At 42.5% G+C, this 19,252-nt stretch overlaps 1 protein-coding gene across 1 annotated transcript in view; it reads left to right on the plus strand.

The window, feature by feature from the left end:
- Positions 1-290: 290 nt before the first annotated feature.
- LOC126263482 (monocarboxylate transporter 12) overlaps positions 291-19,252 on the plus strand; it is a 748,493-nt gene continuing 729,531 nt past the window's right edge. The window contains exon 1 of the mRNA XM_049960574.1: positions 291-511. Coding sequence (XP_049816531.1) covers positions 349-511 — 163 coding nt within the window. The 5' untranslated portion in view covers positions 291-348. The remainder of the gene's footprint in view (positions 512-19,252) is intronic.

Raw genomic sequence — 19,252 nt, forward strand, 5'->3', positions numbered from 1 at the left:
GATGGAGCCTAATGGCAGAATCGTCCCCCCCCCCCTCCCCCCCCCCCCCAGAACGAGTTCCACGACCTGGTGGTTTGCGGCGGCGTTTGAACCTCTCCGCGGCGACACCACGTGCGGAGCGCAGCCGCCGCACGTGCCGAACTCACGCGGTTGTGACACCCAACACGGCGGCCCGCCTGCGTTGTTGGCAGGACTGCGACGCTGCGCGCATGCGCGTGCGACACGCGATGCCGCGCCGTGCTGCACGGCCGTACGCGACGCCTTCGCCAGTCAGCCGTCGGCCGCGCGCTGCCACACACACTCCGACGCGTCGCGCACGCCCTCCGCCCCCAACACGCCGACCCCGACATGACGCACGCTCCCGCCCCCAAGAAGCGCAGCATGCCGTCTCCGGGGACCGAAGCTGCCGCCGCCCCCGCAGACGTCGCCCTGCCTCCCGAGCCCGTCCCGCCCCCAGACGGTGGTTGGGGATGGGTTGTCGTCTTCGCTTCTTTCATGATACACATCGTCAGTGAGTACAACAATACGCTGCAATATACTCATTAGCGTGGGCGTAACGTGTGCTTCGTCAGTATTCCAAAAGATGCTATACGATGACATTGGAAAACCCTTCTTCCAGAATGATATAAAATCAACATCGGACGGTGTCAACACGTGTATCACGGAATGTACCATGTTTATATGTCGCGGAAAAAATGCTTTGACGATATTCGGGTGACATTTGCTAAAATATTCCTGTGTAATGGGGAGTTTTCATACACGAAGACGATAAACAATCGTAGATAAATGGATTTGTTTGAATGTTTCTCACCAAAACGCAACTATTTCCGCGTACCTTCAATAGGAAGTAATCTCGTCATCCTAGCAAAAATCTGATTTTGCAAATAGGAAAAGTAAAATACAGCAAAAGCGGAGAGAAAATGTTCAAACCAATTACCAACTGACGCTTTACTTCTTTAGGGCTTCCTGTGACTGCAATATTTAGTTTAAAATATTTCGTAACAATTAAACGTCTCCAGTCACCATTTCCTCATTACTTTTCCTACGTTCGCCGCGCCTGAATTAAGACCCTGTTACCAAACGTTATGTTTTGCATTTTGTCGTTCTCTCTACATAAGCTGCTATTTGGCCCTGCCGAAACAAGTCGACTGTTTTTTGCGTGAATAATGCGTGAAATATATTAAAAAAATGTGCTAATATGAATTTGTGAGAATTATCTGGAATTTGGCATTGAATTATGTTATCTGGATTAAAGTTATTACGGTTTTCGCATAGACGTAACATTTGACCGAAGTTTTAAAGCCAATTGGATAACGGCTGCGAAAATCAAGTGGGGTAGAAGAGCCATGATTTTTTTATATATATACTTAGAGTGTCAGGCAGTATGTATTAGATTTTACGGACGTTCAGGACAGAAATTGTTAGAAAACTGCTGAATACCGATATGGCTCCCTTGCAGTCTCGGATGCGCGTCATATCTCACATTCCTGTAGTAAAGTTTACGTTGTCGTACTGTCGAGCAATTCTGTACACGCTAGGAGTATGGAACACAAAAGACGATAGGAAAACTTCAACCGTGACACAACTCACGTAAAGAGACTTCATTATGTCATTAGTTTCTGTGTCACGCGTATTCTGACTAAATGTGTCAGTCACCGCGTCCTATCGTTATGAATGGAGAGAGAGAGAGAAATTTGGTGGTAAGTTCCTGTGGGACCAAACTGCTGTGGTCATCGGTCCCTAGGCTTACACACTACTTAATCTAACTCAAACTAACTTACGCTAAGGACAACACACACACTCATGCCCGAGGGAGGATTGGAGAGCCGCGCGAACCGTGGCAAAACGCCCTAGACCGCCCGGCTACTCCGCGAGGCATTATGAATGGTTATGGTAATTCTCTAAAACGCCACCTACTTCAACAGTAAGGAATAAGGCATAAAAATAAACGGTATGTAGGTATCACTGATCCGTTAGGCCTATGAACCTTCGTATGAATGAACCTATGAACCTTCGTATAAATCAAATGTAAACGTAATACAAGTTAACAATCTACCTTCACGACAATACAGTCCAATCTGTGAAAACAACATCAGTATGGTGACGGAATCTAATGGTTGTGACAGTTCACTAGCCTTTGACAATACTGACCATCACCGCCACGGGAAATCCTGCCGTTTTAAAGCAAGTATGTCTAACAAGGGAACCTCCCCATCGCACGCCCCTCAGATTTAGTTATAAATTGACAAAGTGGATAGGCCTTGAAAAACTGAACACAGATCAATCGAGAAAACAGGAAGAAGTTGTGTGGAACTATGAAAAAAAAAAGCAAAATATACAAACTGAGTAGTCCATGCGCAAGATAGGCAACATCTAGGCGACTGCGAGCTCACGAGCGCCGTGGTCCCGTAGTTAGCGTGAGCAACTGCGGAGCGAGAGGTCCTTGGTTCAAGTCTCTCCTCGAGTGAAAAGTTTTCTTTCTATATTTTTGCAAAGTTATGATCTGTCCGTTCGCTCATTGACGTCTCTGTTCAGTGTAATAAGTTTAGTGCCTGTGTTTTGCGACCGCACCGCAAAACCGTGCGATTAAAAGACGAGAGGACGTGCCTCTCCAATGGGAACCGAAAACATTTGATCGCAAGGTCATAGGTCAACCGATTCCTCCACAGGAAAACACGTCTGATATATTCTATACGACACTGCTGACGGCATGTGCGTCACATGACAGGAATATGTTGTCGACCCACCTAACTTGTACACTTGGTGAATGGGTCCAAAGATTCTTCTACCTTGCCCGATTTAGGTTTTCTTGTGGATGTGATAATCACTCCCAAAAAAGTGATGAAAACATAAGAGTTTGTCACATAAACTGCAACAAATGAATGAAACGGTTTCACAGTCGCACAGTTTTCCCTGTGCTCTGTCAAAACATATGTTTTCAACGTTTTAAAATTTTTCCGTGTGTAGACCGTCAAATCCTGCATATGTCCAAGCAAATCTGAACATGTTCTGGAATTTTGGAGAGCGAAGTTGATTATGTGTGAGTGACTGAACTTTAGTAATTGTCTGAAAATAAAAAATCAAACTTTTCGCCCGAGGGAAGACTTGAACCAAGGACCTCTCGGTCCGCAGCTGCACACGCTAACCACGGGACCACGGCGATCCTGAGCTCCTACTATCCTTGATGTCGCCTATGAAGCACATAGACTACTCAGTTTGTATATTTTGCTTATTTTTTTCATAGTTCCACACAACTTCTTCCTGTTTTCTCGATTGATCTGTGTTCAGTTTTTCAAGGCCTATCAACTGTGCCAACTTATAACTAAATCTGATGGGGGTGGTATGGGGAGATTCCCGTGTAAGAACTATAAAACTTAAGCTGAGAGGAAAAGTTCTCACATTACCCCTGTTGTTTTACAGTTTGGTCCGCGCTGAACTGGTTGTGGAGGTACTGTTCCACGGCCAAAGTCATTCACCGTGTGTCGTACTAATCGGCGATTTCTCGTGGCATTATTTGACAGTGTGCTCTAATAACCATAACGACACAGTGCTCATGTACAGTTTGCCGTGATCGTGCTGCCCTGTGACATGGACACTGTCTGCAAAGAAACAGCGTGTGTTGTTCGAAGCAGTAGCTTTGGGCAAAACTTAACTAAGATTTCGTTCTCGCGCTGCGCTTGTGCGTTGTATAGAACAGATGTTGGCAATGCGTAACCGTGCCAAGCTGGAGGTAGCCAATGGGACGATAAAGTACGTTAGCCAATCGTCAGCTGTTAACCAGATTACGTCTTTACGCGGGAAAATACGAAGTACCCACACTGTGCGGGCGGCCTTTCCTTCAGCCTTTTGCTGCGTATCGACATTTCTGTTATTTGAATAAGATTATTCTGGGTGTGTAACCGCATCGTGATACGATAGAACTACCAAATTTTCGGCTATAATTGCAGGCGGTGTTCTTCAGGGTGATTGCATTATGATTTGTGGTTGCGAAGTTATATACAGAGTCAACCGATTTCACAAGCCTATATCAATTTAAATGAATGAGGATAGAAACATAGGGATAAATTTTAACTTACGCGTAGGACTACAAACTTTTATTTTCAGAAAAGCAGTACGATTGTAGAAGCGTATGTTTTTACATGAATTCGCGTTATGAGATGATCTTTCAAGAGAGATGTATTTCCAATAATATATCAAATTTACAGATATTCGACATTTTTTGTAAACTCACTTTGATAAATTTCCAAACAACTTACGGGAATTCAGCCAGGTAATATTTACAGAGGACAGCCAATATTTCAGCGGAATACACCCCGCCATTTTCAAGGCACAAACTGCAACGGACAGGCGATGTACAGGCAAATTTAAAACCACGGTTCTTGGAGTAATTCAGGAAAGATAACACACACACACTGAACGCTAGTGCCACCACAGATGACAAAAGTCAGAGGTATCGATAGCGAAAGACTACGAATTAGCAAGCGAGGTAACATTGTCCCTCTGTTTTTTGACAAAGGAGAGAGCAGGATTCGAAGCAGAGTTTAAACAAAAACCTCTACCCCTGTTACAAAGTTTCTGGATAATTTAATCTCAACAGCGTCCTTAATAACACTGTCCCAATAGCTGGACGTGCATGCCAATATCGCGGTATTGTTATTTAACATAGGGTGAACAGTATCCAAACAATGTTCGGCAATAGCAGATCTACCTGGCTGCTGTAATCGTGTGTACCGTTTACGCTCAGTACACCGGTCCTCCACGGTCCTGATAGTCTGACCAATATTTGCCACGCCACAGCTACAAGGAATGCGATATACATCCGCCTTTCGCAAACCTAGCTCATCCTTAACAGAACCGAAAAGCGCTCTAATTTTAGGTGGAGATCGTATTTCGGCAAAATACGACGTATCTTTTTGTAAGTGCTTCCTACATAAGGCAAAAAGGCAGTGTCGACTCATTATTATCGATAGTCACCCGATGCACAGTTAGTCGACAGCGCAACGCACGTTCAATCTGTCTTTCACTATAACCATTTTGACGAAATGTAGTTTCAAGATGGGACAGCTCAGCTGGCAAAATCTCAGTGTCGGAAATGACATGTGTCCTGTATACTAAGGTACGAAGTACCCCTTCACGCTAAGCCGGATGGTGACAACTATCAGCCTGTAAGTACAAGTCAGTGTGAGTACGTTTCCTGTGAACTGCATGTCCCAATGATTCATTAACATTCCTCCTTACCATAACATCCGCCGTAAAACGAATGTTCGGGTGGATCGAGTTCAGATGTTCTAGAAAGGCGTTCAAATTCTCCCTGCCACGAGGCCAAACAACAAAAGTATCATCAACATATCTGAAGAAGCAGGCGAGTTTCAAAGGCGCCGACTCCAGTGAACGTTTCTCGAAGTCTTCCATAAACAAATTTTCAATCACAGGAGACAACGGACTACCCCTCGTAACTCCATCTGTCTGCTCGTAATAAAAAGTAAGTGGAAGTCAACACATGCCGAAAGGGATTAGACAATCCAACACCAAACCTAACCTCAATTAACTGCAACGAATCAGACAGAGGAACACGAGTGAAGAGAGAGACCACATCAAAACTTACTAAGAATCGGCGTTCCGACATATCGTGTAGCCAAGCATCTTGCTTTTCTGTTATGTCTACAAGTTGGTCGGTGTGAACGTCATATCAAGAACTCAGCTGACTTCTTACGTCGTTTGGAGGGACTGCGGTTGAATGACTCTGATATTTTAGTAAATTTTGATGTGGTCTCTCTCTTCACTCGTGTTCCTCTGTTTGATTCGTTGTGGTTAATTGAGGTCAGGTTTGGTGTTGATTTAACTAATCTCTTGACGTCCACTTGCTTTTTATTCAATGAGCAGTATTACGAGCAGACAGATGGTGTTGTGATGGGTAGTCCGTTGTCTCCTGTGATTGAAATTTTGTTTATGGAAGACTTCGAGGAACGTTCACTGGAGACGGCGCCTTTGAAACCCTCCTGCTTCTTCAGATATGTTGATGATACTTTTGTTGTTTGGACTCGTGGCAGGGAGAATTTGAATGCCTTTTTAGAACATCTCAACCGATCCACCCGAACATTTTTTTTACCATGGAGGTGGAAAAAGATGGTTGCCTTCTCTTTCTTGACGTTATGGTAAGGAGGAAGGTTGATGGATCATTGGGACATGCAGTTTACCGGAAACGTACTCACGCTGACTTGTATTTCCAGGCTGATAGTTGTCACCATCCGTCTCAGCGTGAATGGGTACTTCCTATCTTGGTACACAGGGCACACGTCATTTCCGACACTGAGATTTTGCCAGCGGAGCTGTCCCATCTTGAAGCTACATTTCGTCAAAATCGTTATAGTGAAAGACAGATTGAACATGCCTTGCACTATTGACCAACAGTGCATCGGGTGACTGACGATAATACTGAGTCGACAGCTAAGTCTACTACCTTTTTGCCTTACGTAGGAAGAACTTACAAAAAGATCGGTCGTATTTTACGGAAATACGATGTGAAATGTGTTTTCCGACCTCCACCTAAAATTAGAGTGCTTTTCGGTTCTGTCAAGGATGAGCTTGGTTTGCGTAAGGCGGGTATATATCGCAATCCTTGTAGCTGTGGCATGGCAAATATTGGTCAGACTATCAGGACCGCGGAGGACCGATGTACTGAGCATAAACGGCACACAAGATTACAGCAGCCAAGTAGATCTGCTGTTGCCGAACATTGTTTCGATACTGGTCACCCTATGTTAAATAACAATACCGAGACATTGGCATGCGCGTCCAGCTATTGGGACAGTGTTATTAAGGAGGCTGTTGAGATTAAATTAGCGAGCAACCTTGTTAACTGGGATGGAGGTTTTAAAGAGTCAATGTTACCTCGCTTGCTAGTTCGTAACCTTTCGTTATCGATACCTTGACTGCTCATCTTTGGTGGCACTAGTGTTCAGTGTGTGTGTGTGTGTGTGTGTGTGTGTGTGTGTGTGTGTGTGTGTGTGTGTGTGTGTGTGTGTGCTTTTCTGAATTACTCCAAGAACCGAGGTTTTAAATGTGCATGTACGTCGCCTGTCCGTTGCAGTTTGTGCCTTGAAAATAGCGGGGTGCACTCCCGCAGAAATATTGGCAGTCGCTGTGAATATTACCCGGCTGAATTCCCGTAAGTTGTTTGAAAATTGTATACGCCAGGAGAAACTCAGGTCTAACACTTTGATAAATATTATAAATCCGGTATTGGCCGGTTATATGCCGTCTTCGTTGTCTTATTCAGAGTATGCTTGGTGTCTCGAATTTTTGCTGTACAAAGAAATCTGAAAATTTCCAGGAACGTCATAACTCAGTGTGCGACTTTATGTACTAAATAATAAATATTCATTCATTTCAGCGTCTGTGCTTTTTAAATACTCAAACAACTGCTTCACAATAATCAGTCGACGTGCATAGTAATATTTTCCATCTGCTCACGTGGGATACAAAATTTCAACTACTCGCTACAGCTATACAAATATGCTTGACTTTTTCCTCGCCCTTCCCGCCAAACGAGAGAGATCAGAGGATTGAAAATTGCGGGCAAAGATATAATCTCACTTTGCTGCAGCGGGGGTATTTAAATTGACTTTACAGAATTTGTTTTTAAAGTAAATATAACTAAATTTTGTGAAACATTGTTATAAATAACTTTGTAAAATTTGCTTTGTCATGTTTTTTGTTAACTAACTTCAAAATTATTTTGTTGCTATCGAAGTAGGAAAGGCGAATGTTCAACTTCGGTTTATTGGGAGAATTTCAGGAAAGTGGAGTTCCCAGAATGAGATTTTCACTCTGCAGCGGAGTGTGCGCTGATATGAAACTTCCTGGCAGATTAAAACTGTGTGCCCGACCGAGACTCGAACTCGGGACCTTTGCCTTTCGCGGGCAAGTGCTCTACCATCTGAGATACCGAAGCACGACTCACGCCCGGTACTCACTGTGAGTGAGTAGAGCACTTGCCCGCGAAAGGCAAAGGTCCCGAGTTCGAGTCTCGGTCGGGCACACAGTTTTAATCTGCCAGGAAGTTTCAAAGTGGAGTTCATTTGTAAAGGAGACCGCTTATAGAACGCTAATGCGACCCATTCTTGAGAACAGCTCGAGTGTTAAGGATCTCCACCAGATCGGGTTACTGCAAAGGAAGACATCGAAGCAATGCAAAGGCATCGTGCAAATTTGTTACTGGTAGTTTCGATCGACTCACGATTGTTACGGAGATCGTTCGTGAACTCAATTCAGAATTCCTAGAGGATAGAAGATGTTCTTTTCGCGAAACACTATTGAGAAAATTTAGAGACCCGACATTTGAACTGACTCCAGAATGATTCTACTGCCACCAACGTACAATTCGCGTAATGACTCTGAAGAGAAGATAAGAGAAATAAGGACTGTTACGGAGACAAATAGTATTATTTCCGTCGCTGAACTAGCGAGAGGAACAGGAAAGGAAACGAGTAGAAGCTGTAGAAGGAGCCCTCCACCATGAACCATACGGTGGCTTGAAGAGTATGTATATAGACACAGAATGAAAGCAGTCGTTCACAAAGTATATCATTTACATATAATTTGATTTATACGAGGTTATAATTTTTGCTATACGAAGTGGTCGATATTCACCGCTATCGAAGGGTTCCTATTATGCATTGGGCTTGATTACATCACAACATAAATTACAAATACAATTAAATGACAATTACAGTGACAAGACTCAAAGTTTTTATTTACATTTCACAAATGTTAACGCACTCTCCACCGGGCGCGTGACCAACATCCGGACGATAGCCATCTCGTTCCACAATTTTGCGAGCGTGTGTTTAAGGGGAGACACATAGATGAAGTCTTTCAGAAACCCCACAGAAAAAGAGAAAAAAATCACACTCCGTGAGACCAGGCGAATTTGGCGTGTGTAGAAACTGTTGCTGTGACCGTCCAATGCTTCAAATATAGCAGCCGCGGTGCCGTACTCTCGGCGAAAACCACTTGTAACTGAATTTCCCCTGTTGAAACGGAGATCGCAAAACATCTTTTGTGGCTGTCTTACCATGTCTTGACACGACTCACACCAGATGCTAAACGAGTGAGCTAACTGCAACAGAGGTACCCCTACCGCCAAGCACATGAACTAGAAACTTTCAATAAATGCACAAGGAAGTACGGGAGGAATATTGGGTTCAACGTCCCGCAGACATAGAGATCATTAGAGACGGAGCGTAAGCTCGGATTGTGTCAAGGATGGGGAGGGAAGTCGGCCGTGCCCTTTCAAAGGAAGTATCCCGGCATTTGCCTGGAGCGATTTAGGGAAATCATGGAAAATCTTAATCTGGATGGGCGGAGGTGGGTCTGAACCGTCGTCCCTCCAGAATTCGAGTCCAGTGAGTTAACCAGTGCGCCACCTTGCTCGGTAATAAATAATAATAATAATAAATAATAATAAAAAAATGGAAAAAATTCAGAAACATCGTCCAGTACGCCTTAGATAAGTTCGTACCGACTAAGGTCCAAAGCGAGGGGAAAGATCCACCGTGGTATAACAATCATGTACGAAAGGTACTACGGAAACAAAGAAAGCTTCATCATAGGTTTAAGAGTAGTCGAATCATAGCTGATAAGGAAAAGCTGAACGAAGCGAAAAAGAGCGTAAAGAGAGCAATGAGAGAAGCATTCAACGAATTCGAACATAAAACATTGGCAAACAATCTAAACAAGAACCCTAAAAAGTTTTGGTCATATGTAAAATCGGTAAGCGGATCTAAATCCCCTATTCAGTCACTCGTTGACCACGATGGCACCGAAACAGAGGACGACCGAAGAAAGGCAGAAATACTGAATTCAGTGTTCCGAAACTGTTTCACTGCGGAAAATCGTAACACGGTCCCTGACTTCAGCCGTCGCACGGACGCCAAAATGGAAAATATTGAAATAAACGATATCGGAATTGAAAAACAACTGCTATCACTTAGTAGCGGAAAAGCATCCGGACCAGACGAGATACCCGTAAGATTCTACAGTGATTATGCTAAAGAACTTGCCCCCTTTCTATCAGCAATTTATCGTAGATCTCTGGAAGAACGTAAAGTACCTAGCGACTGGAAGAAAGCGCAGGTCGTTCCCATTTTCAAGAAGGGTCATAAATCAGATGCGAATAATTATAGGCCTATTTCGCTTACGTCAATCTGTTGTAGAATAATGGAACATGTTTTATGTTCTCGTATTATGACGTTCTTAGATAATACAAATCTCCTTCATCATAACCAACATGGATTCCGCAAACAGAGATCATGTGAAACTCAGCTCGCCCTATTTGTCCAAGAAATTCACAGTGCCGTAGACACTGGCGAGCAGATTGATGCCGTATTCCTGGACTTCAGGAAGGCATTTGATACGGTTCCGCACTTACGTTTAGTGAAAAAAATACGAGCTTACGGAATATCGGACCAGGTTTGTGATTGGATTCAGGATTTCCTAGAAGAAAGAACACAACATGTCATTCTTAACGGTTCAAAATCTGCAGATGTAGAGGTAATTTCGGGAGTACCGCAAGGAAGCGTGATAGGACCTTTATTGTTTACAATATACATAAATGACTTAGTTGACAACATCGGTAGCTCCGTGAGGCTATTTGCAGATGACACGGTTGTCTACAAGAAAGTAGCAACATCAGAAGACTCGTACGTACTCCAGGAAGACCTGCAGAGGATTAATGAATGGTGCGACAGCTGGCAGCTTTCCCTAAACGTAGATAAATGTAATATAATGCGCATACATAGGGGCAGAAATCCATTCCAGTACGATTATGCCATAGGTGGTAAATCATTGGAAGCGGTAACGACCGTAAAATACTTAGGAGTTACTATCCGGAGCGATCTGAAGTGGAATGATCACATAAAACAAATAGTGGGAAAAGCAGGCGCCAGGTTGAGATTCATAGGAAGAATTCTAAGAAAATGTGACTCATCGACGAAAGAAGTAGCTTACAAAACGCTTGTTCGTCCGATTCTTGAGTATTGCTCATCAGTATGGGACCCTTACCAGGTTGGATTAATAGAAGAGATAGACATGATCCAGCGAAAAGCAGCGCGATTCGTCATGGGGACATTTAGTCAGCGCGAGAGCGTTACGGAGATGCTGAACAAGCTCCAGTGGCGGACACTTCAAGAAAGGCGTTACGCAATACGGAGAGGTTTATTATCGAAATTACGAGAGAGCACATTCCGGGAAGAGATGGGCAACATATTACTACCGCCCACATATATCTCGCGTAATGATCACAACGAAAAGATCCGAGAAATTAGAGCAAATACGGAGACTTACAAGCAGTCGTTCTTCCCACGCACAATTCGTGAATGGAACAGGGAAGGGGGGATCAGATAGTGGTACAATAAGTACCCTCCGCCACACACCGTAAGGTGGCTCGCGGAGTATAGATGTAGATGTAGATGTAGATGTAATAATAATAATGAGTGCACAAGGCAAATTTTGTATTTTCATGTGCAAGTGAAGATCCACGCCAGGGTTCCATATTCCTTCACGTAGAAGAAATAGGCATTTGAAATCGGACAAATCTTTTTGAAACACATTCTGTATTTCCAGTTTGCCCCCGATTCCTCAAAGAACCTACTTCTCGCATATGAAACAGCTTCAAACTTCCGATCACAGATGAGGTAATGTGTTTAGATTTCGACGTTAAGCATATAAGCGAGGGAAATTTTACAAAAGGTTTGCAGTTACGCTTAAAGTTTGTTGGAAGTTGCTAAGCGATCTCATAATCAAACACTGGATGCATATAGTCTGGGTGATTTGCGCTCCATTTCAAGCAAAAGGAAGTTTCTCGCGCACCTCAATATTTATGACGTCATATCTATACGTTATAGAATGATACAATGTTGCAGGTACATTCAGTGATATATGTAGATACTGTATGCAAACTGTGTTGCGAATAGAATTGTTCGTAACGAAATAAGAAATTCAGCCGTGCCTGTTACTGAAGTGCGTTTGTAAGCAGAAGCTAGTTTTTCATGCATCTAAATGTCTATGACGTCATATCTCCTAAACTACTTGTATCTGTCGTACAATGGTGTAATTTTACAGGCACATTCAGTGGTATGTGTGGACACTGTAAGCAAACTGTGTTGTGAAAAGAGCCCTCAATAAATAAACAACAAATAAAAAGATCTGAGCTGAAGTTTTACTTCAAGAACAGCGAAGATGTGGTAAGCGATAAACTTCGTCCCTTTTATGATTTTTGTGGGTGATGTCGGCGATGAAAAGTTTCGTAAAGGTTTGAAATTATGTGTAAAGTTTCTTGGGAGACGCTGAGCGCTCCCGTTCCCAAATACTGAATGAATAAAGTCCGGGTATTTGGTCGCCGTCAGTAAGGCAAGACACACACACAGTTTCCAACTTTAACAGAATAAGACAAGTATTAAACTTTTAACACTATGCTCTACCTTTTAATGAGTAGGTTATCACAGCATTTTAAATTTTTAAATTACGTCAATAATTACGCGAAATATTGAAAATCAAATTTTTGTTGCCACTGCAAGCCGTTAGAGAGGCTTGTTCGGAATTCCGAGATAGTCGCGTAGCACAAAATATAGATTCCACCTCTATCCCTCCATTTGCAAATGAAAGGGAGGTCTGACAGGACGTATGTTGATTCGCTAGTAAAGATTAACAGTAAATGCTTCCATCAATAGCATTTGATAACCATCCCCCTTGATCCTGTCATCTATCCATCAACATACAGTATGTGAGGACTGCCAGTCATGGAGGGATATTACAGTCAGTTCCACTAGAAGTGTACGCTGTTATCTGTATGAATTAAAAGATACTATTATAAATATATGTTTAAATGAAAATACATGTTCTTTCTAATTGCTCGACAACCTAATAGGTAACCCAGTCGCCGTCATTATCGATTATAGCTTGGCACCTTAGCCCTCTCTCCGGTAAACCAGCCACGTTCCCAACCTCTAAATATCGTCTGACCCACTTCGCAACGAATGTCTTCGACTTTCTAAGAATTTTAGCAGCAGCTTCATATGAAAAATTCGATCCCTTTGGATGATTTACAAGGAGCACTGCCCCTTGACGCTTCAGATATTTTGCACTCATTTTAAACTGCAGCCGCCGGCCGGTGTGACCCGGAGGTTCTAGGCGCTTCAGTCTGGAACCGCGCGACCGCTACGGTCCTGCCTCGGGCATGGATGTGCTTGATGTCCTTAGGTTAGTTAGGTTTAAGTAGCTCTAAGTTCTAGGGGACTGATGACCTCAGATGTTAAGTCCCACAGTGCTCAGAGCCATTTGAACAAAGAGCCATTTTTTAAACTGCAGCCGGCAAAACAAAACATTCAACTCTCACACTGTTTATCTATACACTGTGCAAAAGTACATTGATTACAGATTCAAGACGACTACCAGAGATGTCGCGGCGGACGTTACATTTAAAATTATGGCGTACACTTTCTTGTGGAACTGACTGTACATACAAAGCCGCGCTCACGCGAATTCTCAGTGGTTTCCTTATAATCACCCAGAAGAGTGTTATTGACGCGGGTCCGCGCCACAGAAGTATACGCTCTTATAGGTTTCTGTTGTTCCTATACACTTCAACATAAAAAAAATGCGGAATTCGGCTGAAATACGACAGTTCGTTGTGGCGACAGACTGACCTGTAGCGTAGTCAAAGGTCTAGGTTAGGTTGGGATGAAATAGTGTGGTTGTGACATGCGAAACCAATAAATGTAAGTATACAGTCGGTTGTGAATGCGAAGTCTTGTTTGTGGTGACAGACTAGGTTTACGTCACTGGCTATACAAATCAGCAGTTCCACCATCTCAATTTCCCACAACATTGCCGTAGAAACAATAGATTATTAATATGGTTAACTGTTAGCTGTAATCTGTCAGGAACCATCATTTAGCTATGTAGCTAGCGACAGAATACAGAGGGGTTCAAAAAAATGTATCCAGTCTTTAAAAGTCCATAACTTGCAAACTAATTTACGGACGTGTCTCATTTTTGGTGAAAGTGTAGCTTAAAATCCAACTTAAAGATATCACTGTTGGTGTTCGAAATGGTCACCATTAACATCCACACACAAACGACGCCGCCGAACAGCAGCACGAACTACTGACTGCAACGTGTTCAGTTGGATACTTGCACATGAATGTACGATAGTGTTTCCCATAGGTAAAAGCCCAGAGGAGTTAGGTCTGGGGAACATAGTGGATACTCCACAGCACCTCTACGGCTTATCCATCTTCCTGGTAGATTTTCGTCGAGATACGCCCTAACACGATTTTGGTAGTGGGTTGGGGCATCTCGTTGAAAGTAAACTCTTCCGTCTCCATACAAGTCTCGGATGGCAGGTAAAATGGATGTCTGAAGCTTTTGAAAGTACACCTCACCGGTAAATGTGCCGTCAAAGAAGAATGGCCCAATCAAGCCCCAGTAAGACAACCCACACCACACATTTACTCCTGGAAAATTCACGGCTTTGTCTAGATAGACGTTCGGATTTTCGGCGGCCCAGTAGATGCAATTGTGGCGATTTACTGTACCATCGAGTTTGAATTGTGCCTCATCAGACCACACAATCATCTCTGCAAACTCTTCATCGTTGCGCACCATGTTAGTAAACCACTCGCAGTACTCCATTCTACGATCTAGGTCGTCCTCGTTCATTGCGTGTAGTAATCATGGGATGTAGCACTTCCACTTTGCTGTCTTCAAAATTCGCCGAACACTTGAGTGACTCACTCCAGTTTCACGGGCACACTGTCTCACAGACTTCTGTGGTGAACGAGTGAATTGTTGTAACACGCGACGGGAGTCAGCTGGACTTGTTACTGTTACAGGTCGTCCAGATCGTTGTTTGTGTACATCTTTAACACAACCTTCGGCTTCAAATTTGTCTCGAATGCGACACATCGTTAAACGTGTCGGTGGCTCTGTTTGATACTCATTTCGCCATTGCCGTTGAACCTCATTAATGTTTTTGTACTTAAAATACCACTTCAAAATTGACTTCCATTCATCGAATGTAAGCCTTCTGCCATCCATGTTTACTCGAGTAACCAGGTGCAACTAAGAACAAAACACTGACTATCTGGCAACTGTCATCTGACAAAACAAAACAAAACAACGCAATGCAACGCTTGTGTGGCGATTGCTGGAACTACAAACTATTACACTACCAAAGACGAGAGAACTCTGTCAATTAGTTTGCCAGTTATGGACTTTTAAACAGTGAATACATTTTTTTGCACCCCTCTGTATGTGTGAAACTTGAATTTCTCCCATTGTATAAAATGGGCGTAGAAATGACAGGAATGGAGCCGGATGACGTCATCGACAGGTGAACACACCGACATTTTCAAGCCACAAATTCAGCGAGAGAGCGGTATGCAAGGAAATTTAAACCCTCGCTAGGCGGGACTACGTCCACCAAGAACCACAATACGGCATGTGCAGAAAGGCAACACAATACAGCGCTGCAACATCACAAAAGTGGCCAATGTCAGAAATTATTCATGGTGAATATTAGTTACCAACGGATGAGAAAGTAGTATTAACTCTGTCGCACTGCTGTTTGACCAGGAATAGAACAGGATTCCGAGCAAAACACATGCAAAAACTTCCGTCTCTATCTACAAGGCCACTTGCCTGAGTCTACAAATGCACGCAAACTACTCCAGTGCTGTGCCCTGCGGGAATTTCCAGCCTCGCGACTGATTCAAAATGCTTAATAAGTGACACTAAGGATACAGGGTACTTTTCTGGCTCAATATTACGTAAAAATCAACACCTATTTCTTTCAGGCACTGTTTATAATGTATTGGTTTTACAGATTTTTTGTTGATATCAGGTAATGCAGCACACTTTCTCAACAAATCACAAGTATTTTGAATATTTTTGAACCTGCTTAGGGTTATTAAAAAAATTACAAAGAAATTGATACATTTTTTCCAGAATGCTTCCTCAAATTGATGTACCATTTAATCCAATTTTATACATCTGAAGGAATCAAATTTTTACCCGATATGAATGACATGTTGGCTGAGGCACTAGACCTGTTTAATTCTACCTATTACGTATATTACAAGATTTAAAAAAATATCACATCTTACATTTTAATTTTTATAATTTTTTTCTTAGTAAAAATGTTATTTTTTCTACAATTTAGTTGATTGTGCAATAAAGCTTAGGTCTACTCCATAAGTATGGAGTATTGCAAGTTACAGAAAAAATTAGACCAAGTCTTTATAAACCTTAGAAAATATTTGTACTCGAATTCGGAAAAATAAAACTTGCGGGATATTGCGAATGAAGATATGAGTCCAATTAAACTGTGCCTCAGATCCTTCCTGAAGCATAATCTTCATCCTGCAGCATTTATTCTTCTTCAGGCTTCCTCTTGGCATTCCTTTTAGCACTTCTTGTTTCTTTGGTAACTTGAAGAGCGAATCTTTCAGCTTCATGCACCAGTTGTCTGTCACACGCAAGCTGTTGATCATCCCTATTAAAGCCACATTTTATGCCTAAATTACTCAGGACTTCCAATCTTCTTATCACTCCATCACTGACACATATCACTGCATCTAGTACACCCACTTTTAATGTATTTAGTCCTACAAAAACATTCTCGGGTAATCTTTCCCGTATGCAATGGTTGAAACTTTCATTTGTATTCTGGGTGCCCCCATGAAGACATTTCCTAAGCAAAACAGGGTCACTCAGGTCTCTAAAAATTGGTTTTATTTGGTTCATAACAGGCTCTGGAAGACAATGCTTATGATGCTATATTTGACCACTTTCTTTTGCTTTTTGCTAACCACACGAAGAACCTGCTCCTTTGGGGCAAAGGCCGTGAACAGGGTGGTCATCTGTGGACAAAGGTGGCCCATACAGCTTTTCTCATTGCTGAAACGTCATTCAGACGTGCAGTTTGTCTAAAGGCCAATCCATAATAACTCTGAAGGAGGTCTATTTCAGTTTCTGTCAATCTGCCTTGCCAAGACAGAGATTTTCCACCGGATTGCAACTTCCCTTTCATTTCTTTTCGTAGGTTTCTCAACACTCCAGTATGTTGTTGTTGTTGTGGTCTTCAGTCCTGAGACTGGTTTGATGCAGCTCTCCATGCTACTCTATCCTGTGCAAGCTTCTTCATCTCCCAGTACCTACTGCAACCTACATCCTTCTGAATCTGCTTAGTGTATTGATCTCTTGATCTCCCTCTACGATTTTTACCCTCCACGCTGCCCTCCAATGCTAAATTTGTGATCCCTTGATGCCTCAAAAGATGTCCTACCAACCGATCCCTTCTTCTAGTCAAGTTGTGCCACAAACTTCTCTTCTCCCCAACCCTATTCAGTACCTCCTCATTAGTTACGTGATCTACCCACCTTATCTTCAGCATTCTTCTGTAGCACCACATTTCGAAAGCTTCTATTCTCTTCTTGTCCAAACTGGTTATCGTCCCTGTTTCACTTCCATACATGGGTACACTCCATACAAATACTTTCAGAAACGACTTCCTGACACTTAAATCTATACTCGATGTTAACAAATTTCTGTTCTTCAGAAACGATTTCCTTGCCATTACCAGTCTACATTTTATATACTCTCTACTTCGACCAACATCAGTTATTTTACTCCCTAAATAGCAAAACTCCTTTACTACTTTAAGTGTCTCATTTCCTAATCTAATCCCCTCTGCATCACTCGATTTAATTTGACTACATTCCATTATCCTCGTTTTGCTTTTGTTGATGTTCATCTTATATCCTCCTTTCAAGACACTGTCCATTCCGTTCAACTGCTCTTCCAAGTCCTTTGCTGTCTCTGACAGAATTACAATGTCATCGGTGAACCTCAAAGTTTTTACTTCTTCTCCATGAATTTTAATACCTACTCCGAATTTTTCTTTTGTTTCCTTTACTGCTTGCTCAATATACAGATTGAATAACATCGGGGAGAGGCTACAACCCTGTCTCACTCCTTTCCCAACCACTGCTTCCCTTTCATGCCCCTCGACTCTTATAACTGCCATCTGGTTTCTGTACAAATTGTAAATAGCCTTTCGCTCCCTATATTTTACCCCTGCCACCTTCAGAATTTGAAAGAGAGTATTCCAGTTAACGTTGTCAAAAGCTTTCTCTAAGTCTACAAATGCTAGAAACGTAGGTTTGCCTTTTCTTAATCTTTCTTCTAAGATAAGTCGTAAGGTTAGTATTGCCTCACGTGTTCCAACATTTCTACGGAATCCAAACTGATCTTCCCCGAGGTCCGCTTCTACCAGTTTTTCCATTCGTCTGTAAAGAATTCGCGTTAGTATTTTGCAGCTGTGACTTATTAAACTGATAGTTCGGTAATTTTCACATCTGTCAACACCTGCTTTCTTTGGTATTGGAATTATTATATTCTTCTTGAAGTCTGTGGGTATTTCACCTGTCTCATACATCTTGCTCACCAGATGGTAGAGTTTTGTCATGACTGGCTCTCCCAAGGCCATCAGTAGTTCTAATGGAATGTTGTCTACTCCCGGGGCCTTGTTTCGACTCAGGTCTTTCAGTGCTCTGTCAAACTCTTCACGCAGTATCTTATCTCCCATTTCATCTTCATCTACATCCTCTTCCATTTCCATAATACTGTCCTCAAGTACATCGCCCTTGTATAAACCCTCTATATACTCCTTCCACCTTTCTGCCTTCCCTTCTTTGCTTAGATCTGGGTTGCTATCAGAGCTCTTGATATTCATACAAGTGGTTCTCTTCTCTCCAAAGGTCTCTTTAATTTTCCTGTAGGCAGTATCTATCTTACCCCTAGTGAGACAAGCCTCTACATCCTTACATTTGTCCTCTAGCCATCCCTGCTTAGCCATTTTGCACTTTCTGTCGATCTCATTTTTGAGACGTTTGTATTCCCTTTTGCCTGCTTCATTTACTGCATTTTTATATTTTCTCCTTTCATCAATTAAATTCAATATTTCTTCTGTTACCCAAGGATTTCTATTAGCCCTCGTCTTTTTACCTACTTGATCCTCTGCTGCCTTCACTACTTCATCCCTCAGAGCTACCCACTCTTCTTCTACTGTATTTCTTTCCCCCATTCCTGTCAATTGTTTCCTTATGCTCTCCCTGAAACTCTCTACAACCTCTGGTTATTTCAGTTTATCCAGGTCCCATCTCCTTAAATTCCCACCCTTTTGCAGTTT

Source organism: Schistocerca nitens, chromosome 6, assembly GCF_023898315.1.
Source record: "Schistocerca nitens isolate TAMUIC-IGC-003100 chromosome 6, iqSchNite1.1, whole genome shotgun sequence".
Lineage (NCBI taxonomy): Eukaryota > Metazoa > Arthropoda > Insecta > Orthoptera > Acrididae > Schistocerca > Schistocerca nitens.